General features: G+C 50.5%; 1 protein-coding gene across 1 annotated transcript in view; it reads left to right on the plus strand.

The window, feature by feature from the left end:
- The window catches only part of LOC144369506 (uncharacterized), a 377,412-nt gene that overhangs the window by 208,707 nt on the left and 142,196 nt on the right, over nt 1-26,509 (plus strand). Inside the window, exon 18 of the mRNA XM_078029783.1 lies at nt 21,028-21,172. Coding sequence (XP_077885909.1) covers nt 21,028-21,172 — 145 coding nt within the window. The remainder of the gene's footprint in view (nt 1-21,027; nt 21,173-26,509) is intronic.

Genomic DNA, 26,509 nt, shown 5'->3' on the forward strand with positions numbered 1-26,509 from the left:
ACTGAACCCACATTCACATGCCCACCTCTGATGTCTTCCCCATTTTTGTTTGACTGTTTTGCTGAAGTCACAAGGCCTTTGGAGCCCTGGTTCCTAGACTTGGAAGAGCAAGAGGAGCATTGGTGGTAGCTTGGGGTTTTTCTTTCAGAACTGGCCCGAGGGGTTTTGTGGCCTGCCCAGAATAACAGTGTATACATTGCCCGTGGTTCTGTTTCCAGCTGCATCGAGGGAGTGAATCTCACTCCCACATGGCTTCAGAGCAGATGGCATTGGTTACCATCACTGTAGCCCCTGTGTGGTCCCAGGCTCATCTACCTATACCCTGGCGCAGAAGCCCTCAGGTCATGGTGGGGTTTCTGTCTGTTTTCTGATATCTTTGTGTGAGATGGACGGTGCAGACCCTCTAGGGACTACCCTGGTGGGATGGACATGCTGCCATTTTGTCTGAGTGATGGCGTCATGATTTGACAGGGTGGGCTGAAGGAGGCCACAGCAGTGGGAGCTGAATGAGAAGCTGAGGATAGGAACTGGCACCGGGTTAGGTTTAAATACTCAGCTCTTAGGGGCAGAAAGCCAGGTCCCAGAATTGCCAGGCTGTTGGACTTGCCCAGGATTTGGGGTGATGTGGTCTGAACTAGTGGGGCTTCCTATTGGCTCCTGGGAATATGTGCTTGGACTGCCCACCCCACTATAGACTGCATCTGGGGTCTCTGCCCACCCTGCCTCTTTTCCCCCCTGAGCCTGAACATGCCTTAGTGCCTTAATGGAAGGCCTCATGGGGGCAGTGACTTTTTGGAAGTAACTAAAAGCTCTTGCCAGAGAGACAAAGGGTACTGACTAATTGGTGGCTTTATTTATTCATCTCTAGGCCTGAATGGTAAACAGCTTTGATTCTTGGCTCAGCAGGAACAGGTTGGGAGGCCTCGGCTGATTGATTCCTCACCTGCAGGGGTGCATGCAGGAGGGGGGTATCGATTTGGTACCGTCTGCCAAACCCACTCTGAAGTAGGCTTAATTGCCTCAAGACCAGCTTCCTTGTACCGAGTCCCCATCAGTCTTTGCGTGGAGTTGTCACTCGCTGAGGTTTCTGACCCTCCCTGGGATTGAAGTTTCTGTCCATGCGTCCTTGGAGGAGCCAGACTCCTCCTGGGTGCTGTCCTGTTCCTTAGTCCTGAAAGTCAAGGGTATGATTGTCACTCCTCTGGTTGTCAAGAGAAAAAGGTACAACTGTGTCCACCTTACACAGCTACAAAGCATGCTGGGACAGCCTCAGCCACAGGCAGAATCTAGGACTGCGCAGTGCCCCCGCCCTTCTGCCCTTGCCTGGTCTCCTTTGCCACCAGCTTCCTGCAGTGGCCACGAGGCTTTCTGGAGTTCATGTGTGTTGGGTTTTGTTTCACCTGCTGGGCTGGCTAAGCTCTCTTGCTACCCTATGAACCAGTTTCAGCATAGGGGGCTGACACCATACCCATTCATCTCCCCCCACCATTTTTTTTTTTTGTAGTTGTAGATGGACAGATGCCTTTATTTTATTTGTTTATTTTTATGCGATGCTGAGGATCGAACCCAGTGCCTTATACGTGCTTGGCAAGCGCTCTGCCACTGAGCTGCAGCCCCAGCCCCTCATCCATCTTTTCAGGTGCTCAGCCATGTGGCCCACCATTCTCACCAGAGTGTAGGGTGCCTGCGTAGCATGGCTTGAGACAGGAGCTGCCCACCCAGTGGTGGGTGGATATGCAACTCTGGATCTGGATGTCTGATTTCTGCTTTGAGTGAGCATCTGCATCTTCCCTTGTGCAGGTGGGATCAGCATGTCCCCCACTCCACCTCTGCTTGTTCCCATTGATGGCGCTGCTCCTTGGCAGTCTGCATCCATGCCTCTTTCCTCAGGTACCAAGTGGTTTGCCTCATCCTTGGGTGAGTCCAGGGCCATGCTCTATCTCCCTCCATCTAACAAGGCAGGCCAGGACCAATTCCCTGGCTTGTGGTTCTAGGACTCAGTGATTAGACATTTTAAGTGACAGTTGTCAAAGAGCTAGAAAACCTTTTTAAGCCATCTTGTGTAAAACGCAGTGAGGCACGTGAGTAGCAAGTCCCAGTGGATAGCTCTTTGACTCAGGACAGTGCCCGTGTACCCTCCACCTGTGAGCAAGGTACGCTGCTGACCCTGCTGTTTGTGCAGATGTGGCACTGCTCTGGCTTCTCCTGGTCTTGTTTTCTTATGGGTGAGCTGGGCTCAGAAGGCCGCTGTGTTTGAGGTGGAACTTTAACCTAGGGGTGCAGGCTGGGAACTTGGAGAAACACGAATGTCCCTCTCCTGACCTGTCATCATGCCAATGAAAACAGAAGGAAGCTAAGTTGAAGCTAAATGTGCATATATTTCTTCTCTATTTCTTGCTTATTTAGCTTAAAATTAAACCCATAGAAGTCAATCCTTATCCTGCATTTATATGTATGAGACTGTCCCTATTTCTCTGGTCTCACCCAGGACAGTCTTTTAATGCCTGAGGATATCTTGACTTTCCCCATCTTCTCCTGTGATCTGTGACTCACCTGCTGCTCCCTTGGGTGTCCATCTGTGCCAGTCTGGCTGCCTGCTGCTAGGGTCGTGCTTACCCAGCCTGTGCTGGGTGTGGGAGTGAGCAGAGGACAAGCCACAGGGTCCAGTGAGGGAGGTGGCCAGAGACAACCCTTGTGCTTTTGGAAAATGCCACTTTTGATGTCCTTTTCCCTAAGTGGCCTCCCTGTGCTGTCCTTTTGCAACGGGGGGTCTAGTGCTGGTGGCTGACGTCCTTGGGTCTGGGATGGCCTCCTGCCGATGACAGTTCTAGGACTGTCCTAATACCCAGCGTAATCCTGTGCCTCCTCCTTCCACATTGAGCTCGGAGATGCTTATCCTGAAAAGCAAGAAGATCAATGCTTCTGCTAATGAGCTGCCCACGTGGAGCTGTGAAGCTTTGCCAGCCCCTGTCAGGGAGGGTCCAGGCAGGAGAGTGAGTGCTCCTTGGCTTCGAGGGCTAAACGGAGTGTGGTATGTCCACAGCTTCCCCTTGTCCCTGCTGCTTTCTGCTGGGGCTGCTGGGGTCCTGAGCATGGCGTGCTTTGTGCCGACTAAGCTGTGGGTCAAGAGCAAGGCTCAAGGTGGGAGGGCGGATGCCACATGTGGGCCTCGCCCTCTTAACTGAGGTGAAAACAGGGAGCTAGTCAGCCAGTGGGGACAAATTTATCAGGAGACTCACAGCTGAAAGGGCCCTCAGGGACAGTTAGTCCAGGTCCATTCTGAGAATGGAGTCTGTGGTCTCTGGAGTGTCCATGGAGCTGGGGCATGATTGCTCCTGCAGGAGTCCTACTGTCACCATTGTCACGCTTGCTCTTGAAGCCCCCAGAACCCTGTGTCCTGTGGCTGCATAGTCTTTGTGGGCAGCTCGTGACCTCATGTCCCAGTGAGACTGAAGTGCCAATGACAGGCTGTTCTGTCTTCCCGGCTCAGCCTCCTCAGGCTGGCTTCTGTGTCTGGCACATCACAGGTGAACTGCAGTACCTGTGAGTGGGAGAGGGCTGCTCTGTCCTTGGTCATTTGCATGCAGAGGCATTGGCAGGCGGCACCTCCCTGCCACTGGACCTGGTCTCCATTGTGCTTGGAGGCCGCTTCTGTTCCACCTCTGTTGCTTCAGGCCCGCCTCTCCTGGCACAGGCTCCTTGACAAATCTCTTGAAATGATGATGCCAGATGACAGTTGGGTTTCAAAGAAGCTTGGTGTTGTGTTGTTGGGAACCAAAGCACAAAGACATGGTTCCTGGGTTGTAAAGCTCTAAGGTGGGGAGTGTGAGCATTTGGGGACGTGGCCTGGGAGCCTGCTAGTGCCCGCCCTGCATGTGCCTCCTCCCTGCCTTGAGGAGCAACTCCACCCCTGCCCCGCAGGGCCTCAGGGATGGCAGTGTTGCATGGCAGTGCTCTCCCACTGCCCTGGCGCTGTGATCCTCAGGCTCAGGGTTTCTTGGAGAGGGATTGAGGCTAGTGCAGAGGTCTGTCTGTCTGGAGCACTGCCTTTCTTATCAGTCTAGGAGGAGTTGTTCTGAGCAAGGGAGTGGTGCTGTTGGAATCGTTCCTCATTGAAGCGTGGTTGGGTGCGCTAGCCAGGGGCTTGTTGGGGTGGGTGGTAGCCAGTGGGGAATAAGTGGGAGAGCAGTGATTTGGGGCCAGAGAGTGTATAAGGAATGGTCGCAAGTGGCCCCTGTGGACTTGGGAAGGGCAGTCTGAGAGGACAGGGCCTTGGGTAGGGGCAGGGACATGAGAACATGAGGTGCCTCTAGGCCCTCAGGGAGCTGACAGCACAGGGCAAAGACCTTGGGAAGGAGAGGCTGGTTTTGAAGGCAAGTCTGAGTCCTGCACCCTGGCTCCTCTCAGGATGCAAGGCAGCCCTGGGGATCTAGGAGCCCTCGGCCAGGGCACTTGGAGGGAGAGTTTGACCTAAGGCTTTAGAATCCTGGACGCCAGTGAGGAAGGAGTGTTAGAGAATGTCCCTCAATGGGAGTAAGTCTGATGTTTCCCCATGATTAGATTGAGGTGTGTTTTTGGATAGAAATCATGAAAGGGATGTTGTGGCCTTCTCAGTGTGCCACATACACGAGAGAGCATGTCGCAGTCTCTGAGTCTCTTGGTGGAGGCAGTGTCTCCTGGGAGTCAATTGTAAGGTTAGGGCTTTATTTCTTTGTATTTAGTAAGTATCTTGGGAGAACTTCTTTGAGACTGTATCCTGTTTCTTCTTTTTTGGGGTACTGGAGTTTGAACCCAGGTGTTCTCTACCATGGAGCTACATTTTCCACTTTTTTGTTTCGAGCCTGACCTTGAACTTTGTGATTATCATCCTCATTCAGCCTCCCCAGTGGGGTGGCTGGGATTACAGGGGTGGCCCCGACTCCTAGAAATATCTTGTTTCATCTCAAAATTTCCTCCACCAGTTTTAGGCATCCATGGTGGATTTCATCCTCAGTAATTAACACTGGAATGTTACAGTGGTGGTTTTCTATTTGTTCATTTCTTCTTCATTTCTTAGTTGGCATTCCTTGAGGAAGAAGGTTGTCCTCCTATTTATCTGTTTGCTAAGCACTGATGCCATGCTGTGTCTGGAACCAGTCCTGTGGCTGCAGGTTGATGTGTGCCCTGTGAGCTCCCCTCCTTAGTTTTGAGTACTTTCTTAATTTCTGGAACATGAATATACTATACTGTATATTCTATATACAGTATAGAATATACAGTATAATTCTATACTGTATTATTATTTTCCCTCTCCCTTTCTTGGGTTGAACCACCTTTACAAAGATCCCTGATTCCTTTTGCTGACAAGGGATGTTTTCAACCAAGATCCAGGTGCTTGTGGCCCTGGATCTTGGTGGGCTCTTGTTGGACATGAGTGTGCTTCTTGTGCCTGCAGCCCTGTTTGTGTCTGCATCTGCTTCTGCCTTATGCGCGTGAGGAGGCTGGAACACATCCTGGTTCCTGTTTCTCCTCCAGTGTCACTGACCGTCCTTACTTTCCCTCTTCCTTATTTGCAGTTTCAGTCCTTGATCCTGAGAAGCTAGGCTGTCGTTACACACTAGATGTTTCTTATTTGTCCAACTCTGGCGTATACAGGCTTTGCAGAATTGCTAATCTATAACTTGGGAGAAACAAGTTATTGACTAGTGTGGTGTTTGTGTGCCTCCGCCTGACGGCACGGGCTGCCGGGCTTCCCTTTCTGCCCGCTCCGTGTCCTCTTACTCATTGGGCAGAGCCTTAGGTTCCTCATTTAGAGTTTGACTTTCACTGAGTCTTTTCCATTTGGTTTCTGTTTTAAGACACACAGAGAAATGGTGGGTGTCCCTGATCTGTACTTCTGGGGGTTCACCTCTGTTGGCGTGAGCCCGCACCTCAGAGCCAGCAGCTCCTTAGCCCCAGCGTGCCTTTGAATCCCACCTCACTCCCCCTTTGGCACCCGCTGAGGCACTGTCTATTCCTCATGCTTTGCGTTTCTTACAGTGGCTTATAGCTGGTGTCATGGAATAGAGTCCTTGGGGCCTGGCTGCTGTCACTTGACACAGCACTGAGAGGTCCATCCTGGGGTTGCATAACCCAGCCGTGTCCTCCTTTATCGCTGCATGTGTGCTTCTTGCTGTGTGGGATGTGTGTCTTTCTCAGTGGAAGGACATCTGACTTGTCCTTGTCATTTTCCTGAGTAGCTACTTAGGAGTGGGATTGCCAGGTCAGGCACATTTTAACTTCAGGAGAAACTGCAGACGGATTGCAGGCACCGCCGTGCCCTTCTGCATTTGTGCTATGGTGGGAGTGCGGCTCTCGCACCCCCACTCCACCTCGCTCTCACGTGCTCTCCTCTGGGTTGCTCTGCCAGTCGTGGCCGTGGCCAGGTGTGTGCTGCCTGAGGGTGTCCAGGTGCGCGGCCCCTCCCTGGCTGGCGTGCTCTCCTGCAGTGGTTTCTCTGGCATTCCTTGTGCGGTAGCCCGTTTTCTCGTGGGATCCCTACGTCGTGCTCCAGTCTCAGGTGCCAGGGTTTGGTTCCGTTTCCTCTCCGTGTACGTCAACCACCTCGCCTTCCTTGGCGGTCGATTTCATTTATTTCACTTTTCATGAGACGTTAGGGGACATTGTCTGGAGTTTGCAGAGGTGTCAGCTGCTGACTGGGCAGAGTAGTTACTGGGCAGCAATGGTTCCAGATGTTCCCGGTACAGGGAGGTGTTGGCATCTGAGATGGTGCGTCAGGAGCCAGTCCGTGGAGAAGGAGGCTTGTGGGGATACTGGCTCTGAATCTGAGCCTTGGCAGAGGCTGCTGGCTGGATGTCTCTGAGCCCATGTCTTCTTCCTCAGCACAGTGACACTACTGAGCAGCGTGGCATGAGATGCATACTATGAGTCTCTGAATATGTCCCCCTGTTGACGTCTCTCCCCTGTTCCTTTCTTGTTCTCTCATTTATTGTTCCTCCAAGCACAGCCTTTCTGCTCCCCACAGGCTTCAGACTGAAAGGCTCTTCTGCTCTCTCTACTATGCTGTTTCCTGTTCAGTTTTTCTTTCCTTTAGTTGTGCACAGGACTTGAGGGAACGGGATGAAAGAAGAAACTCAGGGGCCTAGTGTGCAGTTTGGAGAAATGTTTACTTGTTCCACGAGTCCCTCAGTTGTGTTGGAAATCTTGTTTGTGGGAGACAGGTGTGGAGGGTCCGGTGACATCCTGGTGTCTCACCGGGACATTGTGGACTGCTCTGGCCTGGCGGCTCATGTCAGGTGGTGTGTCATGGTACCAAAACAGAATTTATTGATCAAGGAAACCCACATCATGGAATCTTAAAGTGTCTTAAAATTTCAAAACGATGTATCCTGTGAGATGAATTTCCATTTGGGCCAAGCAGAAGACACTTGAGACCAAAAGCCACACCTGTCCTGAGGACAGAAGAGGCACTTCCTGGGCTGTGTGTCTGAGCTGGTGCTGGGGCCTGCTTTAGTCAGCGTGGTGCTGGCTTCAGAGGGACATCCTGTCAGATTGTATCACTGAAGTAGAGGTTCATAGGAAGGGAGGTGACAGTCCTTCTGTCCCAAGAGTCACAAGGCCCCAGCCATGGTCTTGCTGGGACATGACTCTTGAGAGGTACACAGGGACACTGGAGCACGAGGTCAGACTGCAGTCCTTTGTTGTACCCATTCATGAGGCACTGGGGTGCAGCTACAGGGGAGGACGGCATGGTCAGCCTTGTAGTCTGGCAGCTGAAGGAGGCTTTAGGAATCTTTAAAGCCTTGGTATATGGGAACAAGGTGGGCCTTAAGCTTCCGTGTCACTTTGATAAAATGTGCAACAACAAGGAGAGGAGGAAGTCTTAGGAAATTTGGTTGAGTCTTAATGCACAGAAATGTCTGTCGCAGCTGATGAGCCCAGCTTGGACTGCCCCTGGGGCTGGAAAGGTGTGTGGACTCCTGACATCCTTGCCCGTGATGCTCTGGGCATCGTGGATTTCATGGCTGAGCTGTGCCCATGTTTGTACCCTGTTAATGGCCTGACCTCTGCCTGTGGGACCAAGGGTGGATATTATTGCCAACTGTGGGACTTTTCTAGTGTGTGCTCAGAAAGTTCCCACATGGATTCAGAGGATAATTAGTATCCTGTAAGATATGAATCTTAATTCCTAAATTACATATTTAGCAGATGGTCCAAAATAGCACTTGTAATGGCAACATTCAATTAGTGAGTTTAAAAAATGTATATTATTGCAACATTCTCCATGGGTTTTATTTAGAGGTTTCTAAATATAGTGCTATAAAAACACAGAAGTGTTTAAAACTATTTAGACCCACACAGCCGCAGTGGGCTCTGTGCTAAACTTCCCGTGTTAACCAGAGGATCATAGAGAAGCCTCCGGTTTATTCCTGAGAAGCTGAAGTAAAAACACTGTGTAGGCGGTCAGCAGTGTCCCCAGCTCCCTCAGGCCTTTTGCCTTGGTGCCTATGAGTTCTGACCTTTGTGAAGTCCTGGGACCCTGTTCCCTGGCTCCTGCTGTGGTTGATTGTTGTGGGGCCTGCCAGGGCAGTGCTGTTCCCTCTGTGGCAAAGTCGGGTGCATCTTATCTGTGTGGTGTGCCCTTGGGATCATAGTCTGCAGCTGACTTTGTGGGCCTGGGGGGCTGTCTCTAGACTTCTCAGTCCAGGAGGGATATAAAATGGGCCTGAAAGGCAAGGCCTGCCCTCTGGTGGGAGTCAAAGAAGTGAGACAGAGGACTGAGTGTGGACACATCAGGAGTGGCTGGGAGCCTCAGGGGTGCCTGCCCCGTGGTGGTTCTGCATCTCCCAGGAGCTCAGCGACATGTGCCGTTGGAAACAGGAATGGAATTTGGTCAAGCCCGATTCCTGGAGATCACGGGGATCAACTCCTGGCAGCCGCTCTTGGGAGCATCTGTCCCTAGGAAGGAGACACTGGGGCTGAGCAGTCCCTGTGGTGTCATTGTTGTTCCCAGCCTGAAAGGAGACCCAGTTCTCCTAGTTCTCCGATGCCACCCTGCTAGCCCTGGTCTTGCCGTGCAGGCCTTCCTGGTAATCAAGTGCGCATAGAGGAGGCTTTGTGCAGCCCTTTCTGGCTCTGTATGTTTAAACAAAGAGCTTTTTAGACCTAAACACAGATGTTCATTTGAAAATGAAAAATCAAATTAAGCGGAACCAGCCTTTGAAAGTTAATGCCCTGTAGCAAGTAAAACAAAGGAGAAGACACTGTGTGTAAATTTCACTTAAATAACTTCTTATCTTAAATAAAGTTTTAAACTAAAAAGTGTCATTTGAAAGCCGCTCATCATCCCCCTGTCCTCCAATGGAACATCTGTGCTCATTCTGACGCGATGAAAGACAGGAATTAGATGAGCCGCTGGAGTGCTCTCCACCATAATTGCCCCTCGCTCCTCTTGGAGACACAATGCGGGATGAAATGCCAATTAAGCTGGTGTACTGATGAGGTGCAGGCTGAATAGGGAGCAGGGCTCACGCGAGTCCCACCGAATGGATCTGCTGTGGCCCCAAGTTCCGTCTCCGTAGAAATGTCATCATACATAATGAAAATCTCCAATGCTTGCCTGTATTTTAAAATGATCTACTTTGGAGTTCTGTCAGCATGTCTTAAAATAGGTGTTTTCTGCCCACCTGGATGGGTGTTTTGTCCCTCTGAGCATCTCAAGGACCCGATCCAGGGGAGGGCTGCAGGGCTGCTGAAGGTGCAGCCCAGGCAGTTCCAGCTGTATCTCCAGGCCCCAGGCACCAACTGCAGGTCTGGGCAGCCAAGAAGCTGTGTTCTGCCCATGTTCTGCCCTCTCCTCACCCTACCCCAGCGCCTTCTAGCGAGAGCATAAAGAGAATCACAGAGAGGAGTTCTCAACTAAAGGGCTGGTGGTGTAGTTCAGTGGTAGGGAGTGTGTTTAGCACATTCCAGGCCCTGGGATCGAGCCCTACCACTGCAAAATAAAACAAGGAAAATTGTGGAAGAAGTATTTTGGGTGTCCAGAAAGCGTAAGATGAGGAAGGATAACTGGGGCAGAGGAGAACATCTGGGCAAGCAGTGTCTGAGCAGTGGCCTGGTCAGCCCAGGACTGTTCTAGCAGCACCCAGACTGTGGGTGATGAGGTGGGTGGGACTTGGGGCTCTGTGGCTCAGGTGCTCAGCCATGTGCAGATTGGAATCGTGTGATTGACTTAGTTTACTTAAGAGGAGGAATCTAGAGAAGCAGTTTTGGGGGGTTGAGGAGCAAGAAGCTCATTGGTGAATGTGGACATGGTGTCACAGTGAGAGACTGTTGGTACTTCAGAAGGTTGTGCTGGAGGGACAGAGGCTACCCCTGTAGTGGCTAGAGAGTCCTCAGTGTCAGTCCATTCTGCTCCAGGCATGCTGTCTCTCCTGACTGTCCCAGCTGCCTCTTGCCAGGCTTCTTATCACCAGTCACTGCCAACCAGTGGGAGCTCCTAACTCTGACTTGTCCCTTCATGTGAAGACTCAACACCTGCCTGGAAAGAACACATGACTTCCCTGCAGCTCGAGGGGAGGGGTGTGGGCCCAGCATTGTTCACAGCTTTATGGTGCCTTGCTATCCTTGAGACTTTCCATACCAGCCTTTGAATATGGTGGTCTGTGCATGGGACCCTTTCTCATCTTTGTGACTTCCCACAGGTACCCCCAGTGCCAGCCCTCTGTGAAGATGCACAGCTGTGGGCATTGGCTGCAATTCTCTTTAGATTAAGGGCTTTGTCCTGACTCTAGACCTTACCCAGGACCTGTACCCTGCTGGAGCTTGGGTGGGGGTCTCCATCAAGACCCCTGTTGTGGGGTAACTAGCTCCCCAGCTGAGAGAGAGCCTGTCTTCAAATAGAGAAGTCCTGATTGAAATACTTCCTGTCAACTCATGGGGCTAGATGGTTTTTTTTTTGTTTGTTTGTTTGTTTGTTTGTTTGGTACTGGGAATTGAATCCAGGGCTGCTTTACCAATGAACTATACCTCCAGTCCTTTAAAAAATTTTTTTGAGACAGGGTCTCAATAAATTGCCTAAGGTGGCCTTGAATTTAGAATCCTCCTGCCTCAGCCTCCTGAGTTGCTAGGATTACAGGCCTGTGCCACTGTGTCTGGCTATAGTGTTTCATTAACTGCAAAAGGAGATTAAAGTGACTCTTTCTCTTTTTGTTTTGGCTGAGGCTCTAAAGGCTACAAATAAGGAGTCCATATTCTAGAACATGGTGCCAAATGTCTTGTGCAGGACTTGCCAAGGGCGCCACTTGAAGACCAGTTTGCCTTCCTGGCTGTGGTCTGAGCTGGAGGGGGAGGGGAGTATTCCCCCTTAGAGTGGAACCCAGCACTTCATCCTCAGGAGCTTTAAACTGGGGGCAGGGGCAACTCTGGAGAACCCATGTAGCTGGGCAGGTGTTCCCAGGAGGGTTAAAGTTGGGAGTGAAGCAGTGAGTATGTTGGGGGAGCCTGGAAGGGAGGGAGGGGGTGTGAGTGAATGCCTTCACCTTGGGAGCATCCAAAAAATAGTGCCTATGGGGACAAAGAGGGAGGGGGCAATAGGGAACGTAGACCCTGTGGAGGAGGGTCCTTGCTTTCACCCAGGTGTGCTGGTCTGGTGGAGGCAAGCTGGAGGTGTTCCAGAGCTGAGGGCCCTGTTCCCCTGCTGACCACCTCTGCTGCCACCCTCGGTCCTGCACAGATTTAGAAAAGGGGGTTGGGATGTGCATCTCCACCAGCTCATTACAAAGGAGCCACCCAACATACTGGACACAGATAGTTTACCCATCCCATTAAGGTGCGTGAAGAGACCCAGTGCTTGCTGGGTATTTACCTGCTTTCTACTTTCCCTATGTGACTTCTTAAGTGTGGTGTAGCCAGCTGGACTGGGTTGAGATCAGTGACTCTGAGTGTCAGTGAGAAGGCCGGAGGTTGGAGAAGTCTGTCAGTGTGCGGAGCCTCCTTGGGCGGATTCTGTGAGGCATTGTACACATTCACTGGGCCCCTTGCTCCAGTGGAATCTCAGGGCCATGTCTCCTTGCTTCTCTCCAGAAGCAGCTATTGATTTCCTTCTCAAAAGTACCTAGACGTGAGCCCTTGCATTGGCCACGCTGCCTCTGTGGAACTGATTCCATGGCTGACCTGACCTACTCACAAGAAAGAATATGTATGTCTCTCCCCCCACCACACACACACACACACATGACCTTCTGCGGTGGCAGGGAAGGGGTTTAGGAGCTTGGCATCAGTACAGTGCTGCCTTTGCCCTCTGGAAACCTTTGCCTGGTCTGTGCTCCATCTAAAATTTTACCACCTTTGTCTTTGCCCCTTTCAAGCTCCAGCGGTAGACAGGGGTTCTGCTGTATTGCTTCTTCCAGCCCCTGTAAACATGGCTGCTTGCATTTCCTGAAATGTAAACTCAGCATACTCTCAAGCATGTGCATGTGGTATGGGAGGTTGTCCTGGCAGACAGTGCTCTCTGTCAGAATTGGAGGATTCCTCCAGGCCCAGGCCAGGTGCATCCAGTGGACAGTCTTTCTCAGTCTCTGCCAGCCTCCTAGGCCTGCCTGCTGTCCTCTGTCCCAAGAACCCTGTGCAGAATGCTTCCTGCTTTTCCACTGTGCCCTCACCTGGAGCCACCTGACATACTCCTGCTGCTGTTCCCCAAATGGGCTGTAAATTCCACAACACCTGCTGTCTGCACCGTTCTCTTGAAGCCCTGGAAATCTGTCTCCTCTGCCTTGGCATGTCCATGAGCAGCCTAGTATTCGGTGAGGTGCTACAGGCTTCATTCCATGATTCCACTTCTTAGAGGTGGCCTGTCATCAGTATGAACTGAAACAACAGGGATTTGTTGAAGAGCCACTCTGCACGGCACTTGGATGTGGAGTAGAGATCTGAACAGTTGCCACCTCTGCCCTCTTGGCATGCAGGAGGGCAGGAAGGCATTAAGCACATAAATGTGTGTTAATATGGCAAGTCATGACATGGGGGAAAGAACAGGGGCCATGAGATCAAATAGTAAAGGTGACTTAAACTAGGTGGTAGGCAGGAAGGTGCTTGTCTGATGGGGGCATCAGGTGAGAGAGTTCTCTAGGATGCATGCACAGCCACCCAAAGCCTGAGGTGACAGGCGTGAATGTGTGGATAGGGAGTGTGGCCATGGTGCCTGGGAAGCAGCTGGGGGAGGCGGGCTTACCTGACCTGGTGCTCCTGCAGTGTGTGAGCAGGAGTCATGGAGAGGCTCCAGGGATGAGACTGTGCTGAGTTTACATTTCAGGGTCAATTTGGTGGCTAGGAGGATGAGTGGGGTCCATGAGGGCAGTGATGGCAGCCAGGAGGCCATGGAGTAGTCACACCCGAACCTGGAATGGAGCTTGGCTCTGAATGTTCTCTGGAGGCTTCACTGTACCCCGGATGTAGTAGGGAAGGGAAGCTCAGGGAGGCTCCTTGGTGCTGCCTGGTGGGGTTTGGTGAGTGTCGATCCCTTCACAGGGATGGGAAGATTCGAGGACAAGCAGGCCCTGGGGGGTCCTCTCCTCAGCACATGGACTGGGTGATATTTCCCTAAGTGGGAGCCTGGAGTCCTTGCTTTGGGCTCCACTCTTCCCCAGATACCAAGCCCATTTCTACCTCCTTCTGGCTATCTGGGCTTTGTGCTGGCCTGGGTAGGAATTCCTGTCTAGAGAGCACTATCAGACATTTATCCTTTGCTTTCTCTCTACTCTAATTGCCTCTTTCAAAGGCACTGATCTGGACATGCTCTGGATGGGCTTTGCCCTTCCTTGGACTGTGGACCATAGAAACCTCTGGTTTCCCTCCTGTCTGCTGCCAAAAGGAGGGCGCCATGACTCTGGGTCAGTTGTCTGTGGATTGCCTTAACAGCCAGGACAGGGCAGGACTGTGGGGAGTGCAGCCCTGCTTTCCTGACTGCCCTGAGACCTCTTGCGGGGCACACTTGGGCCACTGGCTCCTACTGCCCATAGTACTTATGAGCTCCTCTGTGCTGGGTGCTGTGACCTATTCTTTATTGGCAATAACTTGGAAACTAAAACTTCTTTTGGAGGCAGTTGGAGAAAGGGAGCTTCTTACTCCATCTTCAGGCGAGTGCCCACCTGGAAAGGGTATGATCAGCTTCTTCCTCCTATTTTGCAGAATGTTTAGTCTCCTGTCCATGTGTTACTGGTTTTTCAGGCTACACCGGCCAGAAATAAAGCCCAGGTTCACCTGGAAATCTTAAGTAAGTCTTCTGAAATCTGGTCATCATTGATTCTCTGTGGGGCCCCGTCCTAGTGTTTGGCTAGCCACAGTGGTCTCTTTGTTGGGAGAAATTCTCACCAAGTAGTCTTTTCACCTTGGAGGGCTCTGAGTATGAGATTTCTCGCCCCTTGTAACCGAGCTGCTGTCTCCCGTTGCTTTTGCCTGTTCCCGCAGACCACCTGGAGCAGGCATCCCCGACACCGCAGGCAGTCCTCTGTGCTCTTATCTGTGTTCACTGTTCGTTTGCCCTTTCCTCAGTTGTTGGGGGTTCCCCTAGCACCCTTTTCTCACTTCACTGAGACTAGCCTTATTTATCTTTGCCCCTTTCAAGCTCCTTTGGCAGACAGTGGTTCTGGGGTCTCGTCTGCTGCCTCAGAGCATCATGCCGCCCCATCCCATTGGACTGCTGATCAGCTCACTGTCTATTAGACTCTGACATCCTCTTATCTGTCAGTGCCCATCTTGATGGAGTGTGCAGCTGTCTTCTGGGCCCAGGATGGGGGCCTGGCACACACTCCAGGTTTAGTTCATTGGTGGGACCGCTGGCCCTCACCCTGTCTTCCATTTCCTAATCCTGCCTATGATTCTTCCTAGCTAGATTCTTCTACTCACTAGACAAGCAGAGTTCTAGAATTTCTTTCAGCTCCTGGAGATTTCCTGATGTGCTGGGAGGGAGCCATGTCATAGTGCCCTGCTCCTCCTCTGCACAGTGGGGATTGTGTAGGTAACAGTGCAACAGATCCAGCCCAGAGGCCTGGCTCTGGGGTAGGTCAGCACCCTTGCATGGCCTGAGAGATTGGGGCATTTTATCCCTGAGGTAGGCATATGGCATGGCACCAGTTGGTGGGTGGCTTGACTTGGGCTGACTCTGGCTGTTGCCATCACTGCCGTGGTGCTCCAGGACTTGGTCATCCACAGAGTAATGAGAGGCTGTGGAGGGCAAGCATTTGCTGTTTCCTGTTGGGGACACAGTGGCCTGACCCAGGTGACTCAGTCATGTGGGTCTGCATTTACCCATTTGCAAAAAGGAGAATGCCAAAAATCACTTGTGTTACTGTTTTTCTTTCTTTCTTTTTTTTTTTTTTTTTGTTTGTTGTTTTTATATTTTGTGGTGCTGGGGAGTGAATGCAGGGACTCAAGCATGCTAGACAAGCAGTCTACCATTGAACTCCATCCACAGTCCTCTTGGTGGGCATTTTTTCTCCGAGTTTAAGTGTTAGTAGTCTTTTCCATATTTTTTATTGGTACATTATTGTCCATAATAGTAGGACTGTTAGTGGATTTTGATCTGTGTCTATGACTAAGAATAAAGGTGTTTTTAAGGACTTTGCAACAGTTTGAATTAAATTTTATCAATATTTTCCTGCAGAGTTTTATGCAAAAGAGCAATTACTGAAAACAATGTACCCATGCAATTATATTTGTAACTTAACCAATTGGAGACCACCCACAGATTGGCACACGCTGTCAGGGAAATGTTTGAGCAGCCATCAGAAAGCTTCCTGTGTCAGCTCTTGTCCAGGTGTTAAGGATGAGAAGGTGATTGTAATGAATTCAGGTCCCCATCACAAAAGTACCAGAGTCTGGGACTCAAACAATGAACATTCCTTTCTCTCATTTTTGGAGCTGAAAAGTCCTTGGCCCCTGCAGATCACTGGTGCCTGGCGAGAGCTGTCATCCTGGTTCAGTGTTGTTTCTCACTGTGTTCTTACAGCGAGAGAGTGGAGATTGGGAGGCAGGGGACTTCTTATAGGAACACTCATTCCAGCATGAGGATTCTTCCCTTGTGATCTAGTTGTCCAGGGCTACACCTCCAAACACTGTCATGTTAGGATTTAGATTCAAAATACAAATTTGGGGACACAGATAAATTCAGTCCATTATAGGGGTGGTGCTTAGCTCAGAGTTCTTGTTTTGGCTTTGGGACTGGTTGTGGCTACTGAGGCACCTTTGTGTCCCTGGGTTTGCACACCAGGCAGGGCTCAGGCACTGTGACCATGCAGCCCCTCACTCATCCCAAGCATGCAGGATGCACTGTACCTCCTGCCCTGCTCCTTTTCAGAGGCAGTCCCTCATGGTGGCCATGTTGTCTAGGAATCTCAGTGTCTGTTTGCACACATGTCCTTTCTTTGCCCTGTTAGTGCTTGGGCTGCCAGGCTGGAGCTGTGAGAAGACAGACAGCAGAGCTGGTGACATGCTGGGCCGAGCAAGGGAAGAAGCTCAGCCAGCAGTCTCTTGGAGAAGGTTGTGAAAATGTCTCCTGCCACTCTGGAGTCTCTTGTGTCCTTTCCTTGTTCCTTCAAGTGGATATTCTTAGCCTGAGTTTCTGATGAAGACTTCATAAAAGTGGACTGCAGTGGCCTGCCACTTACAAAGATGGCTTCTCAAAAGCATGGACTGTTTCTCTCACTAGATGCCGCCTCAAAAAGGCATCGATCGATAAACATGCCCAGCTTCTCCTTGAAGCACCAAGAGCTTTGTTTTGAACTCCCAAAGGCTCATGGAAATACTGCTGACCTTAGAGTTCAGCTTGGCATGGAGCTAGAAGTTTAATTTTTTATGAGCTCTCTCTTCTTCCCTTAGAAGAAAGGCTGAGCGTGAACAGAGGGAGCTTCCCAATGGGGATGGACCCGCAGCCTGGGAACTGGTGTGGGTTAGTGCTGTGGGATTTGGTCACCCAGTTGCTTCTGAGCCAGGGAGGCCCTCAGAAAGCCTGTGGGACAGAACGGAGAGGTCCTGTTCTGATCCAGGGTTACTGTCCCACCCACTTGCATCCTTGGGTTCAGTAGCACTTGCTTGGGAGCCTTTGGGCTCTGTGTGTGTGTTGAGGAGGGGCCATCCTCCCTCTTTTCACCATATTTTAGTCCTTCTCATTGTCTTGGGCCTTCAGGCGAAATTGTCTCTTCACTGCCCACAGTATTCTGCCTCTTCCTGCTTCAACAGGACCAGCCCCTGGAACGCGTGAACAACACTCTTCCACACTTTTTTCTGTTTTATAAGCAAGAGCTGGTCTCTTCTTGCCTATGCCCTCTACTGACCTAGTTTTGGCTCACCTCTGTGGCCTAGCAAAGGCCCCAAAAGGGCTGTCCTTGCTTTCTGACTTTGCTCCCTTTCATCCTCTTGAGTCTTTGTGTAGGCCCCTCCCTGTCTGCCCTGTGTCTCCCTTCTGATCCTCACTTACCTCCTGTTGGGCCGTGAGTCCTTCTTCTGCAGTGCTGCTGCTGGGCTGATGTGAATACCACCTCCTGCCTGCCCTTCTCCTGCCACCGACATGTGGTGCCCTTCCTTCCTTTGCCTGTGTGCCTTCAGTACCTTCCAGTATGCCTCCTGATGTGAGAACACAGCACTCATTTTTTCTGTCTTTGCCGCTGCCAGTTGCAAAGTTTCCTCTCAGTTAGAGTCCCCTCTCTGTGTTCCATCTTGCAGTGCTGGGACCTGCAGCCCTCTGCAACTGTCTGACTGGTGCCTTGTCAGCCCATAGTGGGTACTAGAGAGACATGGCCAGAATGGAGGAGGAGTAGGGGGAGGGGGAGGGGGCTGTGGCTGGGGCCCTGCCCTTGGCTTGTCCTGCCTGTGGCCACCTTCCTTTCCTTCAGACACTTCCTTATCACCACACAGCAGCTGTATCCAGTCTTCAGCTTTTCCAGAGTTCAGTAGCAGCAGCCTTTGCAAGCTTGGCCCTCTTCAGAGGCCTGGGCCCAGACCCTGCAGGGCTCCCACCTGGCTCAGACACCATCAATGCTCTATACCACGGGTCCCTCTTCTGAGGTTTCCAGATTTTAATTATTTCAGTCTTTCCCTTTTGTCATGAAGTCCAAGGAATTATAGCTGTTCAGTTGTTGCCTCCCACAGTCTTTGGATTGTTCCTTTTGCCCTGTATCACTCAGTTTATGTCTGGTTAACTGTACATTGCATTAGTAAACTCTCTGTGCATGTGATCCATGTGGGTGGAGTCCATGAGGCAGGCCCTTGGCTGTTCAATGCCTCTTGTTTTTCTAGTGCTCCTGACCCCCAGCGAGGTTCTGCAGAGTACTCAGGAACTCAGTCTCCCTGTCATCTGCTGAAGTAGGGTTTTTAAGTCTATGTTTATCTCTTGGAAAATTTGGAAACCAGATAACTGCCCTGGGAACTGCCCAATAGATGTGGAACCGTGATTGTGCCCAGTCTGGTGGCTCTCAGAGGTCTTATCTCCCCTGCCACGGGCAGGGCAGTGGGCTGCAGTTGGTGCTGTCTTGCCTACTAGAGTCTCTTGTAGGACTGAGTATTCTTCTGGCTTATTTCTTTTCCTTCTCACTTGAGGAAATGCATTTTGCTCTTGAGAGAGCATGGATTTTCTTTGTGACCTGGTGAGTGAGCTTTTCCAACCTGGGTGTCGTACCCTACCCCTTAGAGGCCCCGTTCTCTCTTGTGGGGGCCATGGAGCACAGCTCCTGCCACCGCCTGCAGCTGCTGTGTACTTGGGAATCTTGGATCTGGGCAGAAGGCTTGGGTCAGGGCATCTCCATGCCTGGTGTCCTCTCCTCCCTATAGTGGCTGGGGCCCATCTATGTCATGCTAGTATCTGGCTCAGACTTGGTACTGGGTTCCTGGTGCCCAGTCCTGCAACATGACTCTGTGACACCAAGCACAGGTCCTTAGGATCACAAAAGAATAGCAGATATGGCATGGCCTCCTGTCCCTTTGCAACTGCAGTGGGTGGGGAGGGCCCAGCTCTCCCCACAGATATGATGATGTTGTGCTTCTAGTGTGTAGGACGTGGGGTTTGTCACTCTCTTTTCAAGCCTACACTAACCCCCTTGTGCTAAGGACAGCTTCTCAGAGTGTTTTCTTACCCTTCAACCCTATCCAGTGTCGTACTGTGCCCTGTCACCTTACAGACGCATTGCCACATTCCTTCCTCTGTGTATATGACTCTTCAAACAGCAGATCGAATGCTACCATTCTTCTAATTAAATTACCCACTTTGGAGCAGTGATTTAAGGTGCTTGTGAACCTCCCCACCTGAATTCAATGATTCAAGAGTCGATTTCACAGTTCTTGATTATTAAATTGGTCTATGAATAGTTTTAAATTGAACTGGAACTCAAAATAGCCTCTTAATATATCTGTTTCCAGTGAATAATTGCACTTGTTTTATACTGTGGCTTTGGTTATGGAGCACCTAGAGGTGCAGGTGGCAGTGGCTGACTCTGCATTTGGAGTAGAGATCAGTGCCAGGCTTTCCGAGTGGGTTTATTGAATGAAATGCCAGCATCTTGATTCTGAGCCTTGGTTCCAGCTTCCATGGTCTTGCAGGCCTCTGGTTGGCTTGTCCCAGGCAGCCTACACCAGTGTTCCCTGCCACACTCAACAGGACTAAGGCCATTACCAGATCCCTTAGAAAGTTCCATAAATCTTTGATTTACTTTCACTTTCGAGTTATATTTTTGCTGCTTAAAGAATTTTACTAAATTATAATTTAGAAAATCCAGTAAGTACTCATTCATGTGAAAGAGAAAAAATTTGCAGTAGAGACTACCTCTAAAGAAATCGTTATCTATCGCCCTTATGAGTTAAGGTTTCCTTGAAATCATGTAATCAAAACAAAGAGAAATAATTGGATTCCAAAGATAATCTCAGACTGCAGATGTCCTTCACAGCCCATCCCCAAATTTCAAAATTTCAAAGTGGCCCCATCATTCTTATTGTCACCTCTCATAAATGTTATGAATGTCACCTTATATGAGAACCCTATCATCCTGTTCATGTTTTATTTTCAAGGATTGGTTAGGATTTTCTTTGGGAAGAAATCTTTGCCAGTGAAGGAGATAAACCCTGCTCCCTCTTCACATGCTAATGTGCCCTCCTGGTGCACTGGCCCTGCCTCACTCACTCTCTTAATCATGACCATTGCTTGTCCCTCCCTAGTGGATCTTAGGAACGCTTAAGCATTGGCTGGAGTTCTCTGGTGCTGACAGCATTCACCAGGGTCCTGAGCCGGCCTCTGAAGGACCAGCCAGCTTCATGCCTGTCCTGGGCATGGCTGTGGGGGAATTGGTGGCATTGAGAGATCAGGGGTCATGGCTCTCCCAAGCATACTTTGGGAGGTTGCCCTCTGCTTGGAGAGCTCCTGCCTTCTCTGGTCTGAAGAGATGTGTTGCCAGAGGATGGACCAGAAGGCCATCTGGATGGAGGTGGTATGATGCTGGGGAGACATGAGGAGACAGAGGCTGTGGGGATACAAAGGGAAGGGGGATGTTGAAGCTGGAGACAGGCAGGAAACATCAGCTGGCCGCACAGAGGCAGGGAGAGGGCTCAGCCTGGCTGCACCCTAGGGTCTCTCCCACACTATAGGCCCAGTGTGTGGCTGAGAGGGTTTCGATGGGCAGAAAGTCTTAGGGACTGTGCAGCCCCCTCCATGCTGCACATCTGCGCCAACTGTGATTCACATGGGAAATGCTTGTGCTGGCAATTTAGCTCATTCAGAAGTCCCGTACTGAAGCACTGCGTGGCTGACAATTTTTCCCATTGTGTGTGGAGTTGAGCTTCCCTCCCCCTCCTGCCGTGTGCTGAGATCACCCTGGGCGTCTATTTGAAATCCAGAAACTCCTGAAAGGCGTTAAGTAGCTATTCAGGAGTGAGGAAATGACAGCGAGGCGGCTGCACGTGCAGCTCTATTTTAGGGCATCCTGGTGGGGCTCGCTGTGGGGAATCATCCCAGGGCCTTGGTGTGGTCTCATCAGACCTTATCACTCCCCTTTTGTCTTCCTTGCACAGTGCCCGGGGACTGGAGAAGGCCCAGCAGCAGCTTCAGGAGGAGGTCCGGCAAGTCAGTAGCCAGCTGCTAGAGGAGAGGAAGAAGCGGGAGACCCATGAGGCACTGGCCCGGAGGCTCCAGAAGCGTGTTCTATTGCTGACCAAGGTACAGGTCCACTGAAGTGCGGCCAGGCCTGCCCCACCACTTGCACACCTGTCCTTTTCTCTCTGGCACCACACCTTTGTGCAGACTTTTACATGGCTGCTGCCAGTGGTCTATGCCCTCATGTCTCAAATAGCATAGCATGCCACTGCCTGGAAACCGCAGGCCGTGGGCAACACAAACCTTCTGCCAAAGAGGATGCATCTTGGCAGCTTGATCAGGCAGTTTGGTTAGGCTGTGTGCTCTTACCCCGAATTGTCAGGAAAGTCCTTGGAGTGCCAGGGTCTCCTCAATCCTGTATTTCCAGGAGGCCTTGCTTTTTGCAGTCTCTCTCTAGCAACCTGTGTTTCCTGGCCTGGTGCCACACCCTGGTGGAGCCTTTTGTGTAATCGCTGGTCTTTTGCAGGGCCCTGACTGGGGTCAGCATCCTTGAGACCCAGTGGGCAAGGCAGCCTTCCCATCCTTCACTGTCTATAAGTGTAGAGGAAACTGAAGTGGGCTTTGGTCTTGGGTGTAGAATGAGGCTGGTCCCGTGTTTCCAGCTGTGCAGGATGGGACACACTTGTTTTCCCTACTCAGTGGTTCTGTCTGGCCTCTGTGCCTTTTCTAATTGTTCTTGCCTGAGGGGTTCCAACATCTGGCGTGTTAAGCCAATGTTACTCAGGCACAAATGGTTTTTGGTGAGTATTATTTAATAAAACATTGCCATGGACATTGAAATTTCAAAAGGCAAGGAAGAAAAAGGCCAAATCTGTCCCCAAGCACACTCTGTGTAAGGGTGGGGCATCAGATTGCTGGGCAGAGACTCCCCACCTGTCCACACTGCTGTCAAGTGGGCAGAGGGAGCTGTGTTGACCCCCCACTCTGCCCCAGGAAAGGGGATGTGCCCAGGAAGTACCAGAAGCCGTGCCTGAACAGTGTCTGCCAGCTCTTGATCATGTCTAGTGATCCAGATAAAGCCAGGTTCTTTATCTCTGGAACCCCCTGCTTATGAAGCTTTCAGAAAATGAGTCATATTTCAGCTGCTACATGCTGCTGTTCCCTGGCCGCCTCTGCTCGCTTCTTGGCAGCACCTAGATATCTGTGCAAAGAAGACCTCATGTTTGTCTTGGCATCATGTAGGGCTTCCCAGGACTTGAGTGGAGGCCAGACCCTCTCTTCAGCTCCAGAGGCTAACTTGGGAGCCCTGGCCTTGCAGGTGGATCCCAGGGAGGTGAGTTCCCAAAGCGTCTTCATAGGTAGCTCAAAACCAGGACCTTGCTCCTTGAGAGAAGGCACTCAGATCTTGGGTAGCCATTCTGCAGCCTCCCCGGGAAGGCTTTGGGCCTTAGTCACCCTCCCTTCTTTCCAAATTTGTCCACTGGTGTCAGTATGAGGTGCCTGTGATGTGACTACATGGCCACGGGCCTCACAGGATTTAGTCCAGTGGGAATGAGGCAGCAGTGATAATGCTCACTGGCACCCGCCCCTTCCTGCTAGCTTCCTGAAAACACTGCTGCGAGGACGCGGGAGGAGGAGTTACCTGGTGTAAAGTTAACGTGCAGACCCGAGGAATTTACAGTTCATGAGAGCATGTGTAGACCAGGGAAGAGGAAGGAGGTTCATCATCTAAAAGCTGCTTTTGGGGTCAGCATACAGATATGTGGAAGCAAGCCAAGATGAACACCTAGTCCAGCAGCCGTGGGAGTGGGCTCCCTCAGTCCCTGCAACAGGGGGTGCATAGCATGGGCTGCCCAGGCAGTGCTGGCTATTGAGGGGCTTTGGGCCCTCAGAGTGGGATGGGGGGAGCCAGGCTGTGTGGTTGTTTGTTTGGCACCTTGACCAGGAAACCTTCCTGTGGCATGGGGAGTGGGAACTCAGGTCTGGGAGCCTGGCTTTTCCCTGGGATCTCAAAACCACCTCTCAGTGTCTCTGGGTCTCAGTTTCCCCTCTCTGCAGGATGGCCCCAGGGCCCTTGGAATGTGACCATAGTGAGTGGGTGCGTACGTAGCTTACCCATTCTCACTTGGGCAGCTATTTCGAGGCCCTGACAACAAAGCCCATTGTCCCCTCCCGAGGGAGGCTCTATGGGACTCAGATCCAGGAGACAGAGCCTTGCACACGTAGCCAGTGAGGAAATGGAATAAACTCTGGGAGTCATGGCTATGAGATGGGGAGGGGTGCACAGCCCTTGGGAGCAGAGGTGACTTTGGGAAGGTGTTTCAGTTTTTCCAGGTGCTGTAACAAAATAGCATGGGCTGGGGGCTTACACATCTCCAGTAATGATTGCTCACAGTTCCAGAGGCTGCAAAACCAAGAGCAGGGCGCTCGAATGACCTGGGTGAGGACTGCTGCAATTCACAGAGCCTCTGTCTGTTCCTCTCTAGGCAGAAGGGGTGCTCTGGAGCCTCTTCTACAAGGGCACTGATCCCATTCCTGAGGGTGCACCCCCATGACCTAAGCACCTCTTCCTAATGCCATCACTTGGAGCTAGCATAGGAATTTGTGGAAGGCACAAACATTCAGAGCATAGCACATGTCTGTCGGGTATGTTTAATATGCGGAAATCACACTGGTGGGAGTTTGGCCTGGTTGGATTTCACCTTGTTCTCTACCAGGTCTTTTTAGTTAATCCTGAGCCACCCACGACCTTCCACCATGCTTTCAAGGGCCCCTTGGCATGGCCCAGCACCCCTCTGACAACTTTCCCAGTCAAGGACTGCTGCTACCATTTACTTGCTGCCCACTCTCAGGCTGTGTTGCAAGCTCTGTGTGTGCACCTGCTTACCTGGGCTGTGTGTGTGCGCACCTGCTTACCCAGGCAACTTCAGTTTTTAGAACAGTTTCCTTTCCAATTTTTTTTATTTGTTCCTTTTAGTTATATATGACAAGAACATTTTGATTGACAGAAAAATTAAGATTTTTGATTTACAGAAAAATTAAGAATTCAGAGAATTCCCTGTATCCAGTATCCCCTAGTAACACTTTGTGTTAGTATGACATGTTTGATATAATTAACTGGTATTGATACATTATTATTAACTAAGATGAATACTTTATTCAGAGTCTCTTAATCCATTTGTAATGTCTTTTTTCTCTGTTAGGATCCCATCTAAGATACCATGTGACATTTACTCCCCATATCTCCTTGGGGTCCTCTTGGCTGTGACAGTTTTACAGACGTTGTTTCTGGTGACCTTGGCAATTTGGAGGTGTGTTCCTCTTTGGAGATTTACCTGCTGTTTTTCTCATGATTACCAGTGGTTGTGGGTTTGGGAAAAAGAGGTAAAATTTCATTCTCAACACATCATGTCAAGGGGACATGCTGTCAGTGTGACTTGCCACTAATGATGGTGGCCTCGAGCCCCTGATGAGGTCTGGTTTGACAGGCTTCTCCTATGTCAAGTTCCTGTTTCCCAGTTTCTACCTGCATTTTTAGAAAGAGGTCAGTGTGCATTGCCTCCACCTAAGGGGTTGGGAGTTGACACTCTCTCCTTGGAGGCAGATTTCTCTATCTAAGTTATTTAGAATTCTTTAGCCTGGCTGGTGTTTCAGCCAGCTTTTGCATTGCTATGACCAGAATACCTCATAAGAACAGCTTAGAGGAGGAAAAATTTATTTTGGCTTACAGAATCAGAGGTTCAGTACATAGACAGCCAACTCCATTGCTCTGGGCCCAAAGTGAGGCAGCACATCATGGGGAAAGGATGTGGTAGAGGAGCTTTTCTTAGCTCATAGGGGCCAGGAAGTGGAGCAGGAAGGGGAAGGGCTGCAGGGAAGATGAGCTCTTCCAGGGCATGCTCACAATGACACTCCTTCTCCAGCCACCAGCTTATAGTTATCACCCCGTCAGTCCATTCAAACTAGGATGGACTGATTCGGCTACAACTCCCATAGTCCAGTCACTTCACCTCTGAACATTCCTGCATTACCAGGAGCTTTGGGGGAACACCTTATATCCTAACCATGATGAGGAGTTTGTCTCTTCTCCCTCATTTATTATATCAGATGGACTTGTGGACATTTATTTTAGGTTTGGGATTTTAATCCATTACTACTTTATTCTGTGGCCGTAGCACTGGGGTCTTTCAGTTGAATCCTGGGTCCCTTTGATGTCATTGTGGGTTTATATGTGAGTTTTTCTTAATTAATTGATTTTAATTAGGTATATATGATAGCAGAATGTGTTTTGATTCATTCTACACAATTGCAGCACAACTTTACATTTCTAGGGTTGTACATAATGTAGAGTCACACCATATGTGCAATCATACATGTATCTAGGGCATCTCATTCCATCATCTTTCCTGTTCCCATGCACCCTCAATATCTTCCTTCCCCTTTGCCCAAAGTTCCTCCATTTTTCCCCATGTCTCCCCCCTCTCTGTTATGGATCAGCATCCACTTATCAGAGAGAACATTCGGCCTTTGTTTTTGTTTTGAGCATTGTCCTACTTCTGGCATTGCAAGATGCTCTGGGCTCATCCTGTATATTTCCTGTCCCAGTCATAGAGTCAGCCATTTTTCCAGGGGTCCCTGGCTGTTTTCATGCAGCCTGGTGTTTGGAAAGTGGGTCTTGCTACTTGGGTATTACCAATGGATGTCTGTCAGCCAGAAGAGCCAGGAGATGTGTGTAAATTGCATGTGTGCGTGTGAATGCATCTGTGGGACCATCTGTGTCACATTCACTTGAGTTCACACCGGAGTCCTTGACTTGCTCAGGCCCAGCCCCACATGGGCCATTCCGGTTCCTCCTTTTTCTATAGGCCCAACCCAGCAGCACGAAGCCTGGCTTCCACTGTGTTTACTTGGTTGAAAGTGTGTAGCCATGTTCCAAGTGGTAACCCCAGTTGAGGGCTTTTAAATTTTTATTTGAAATGTAGGTCCATAGGAAGTTGCAAAGGTAGTTCAGAGACGTCTCTTGAATCTGTCACCTCATGCCCCTGATGGTTACCTTTTACATGACTACATGCTTTTTGACTTAGGAGGGGGCTCATGTGCCAATAAACCTATCGTAAGTTGAAAATACAGTGAGTCAGAAAATGAATTTAAGACACTTCATCTACTGATAGCCCCCGCTCAGCCCCGCCTGCCTCAACGTGCTCAGGACACTTGCACTGGCCTGCAGTCTAGCAGAGTGATCTCCACAAGGCTTGCTCGATAATAAAGTGTTGGATAGCTCATGAAATTTCACTGAATACTGTACTGAAAGTGGAAAGCAGACTGGGTAAAGTTATAATATCCCCAGATTCTTAAGCCTTATGATGAAAACTTGGGGACTGCACAGGGCATGGCAGCAGAACATGAGTTTAGTCTTGGCAGCATGTGTGTCCTGTGCCTGTCCCCCATCCCCTGCCTGCA

The sequence above is a fragment of the Ictidomys tridecemlineatus genome, chromosome 12 (assembly GCF_052094955.1).
Source record: "Ictidomys tridecemlineatus isolate mIctTri1 chromosome 12, mIctTri1.hap1, whole genome shotgun sequence".
In the NCBI taxonomy this organism is placed as follows: Eukaryota; Metazoa; Chordata; class Mammalia; order Rodentia; family Sciuridae; genus Ictidomys; species Ictidomys tridecemlineatus.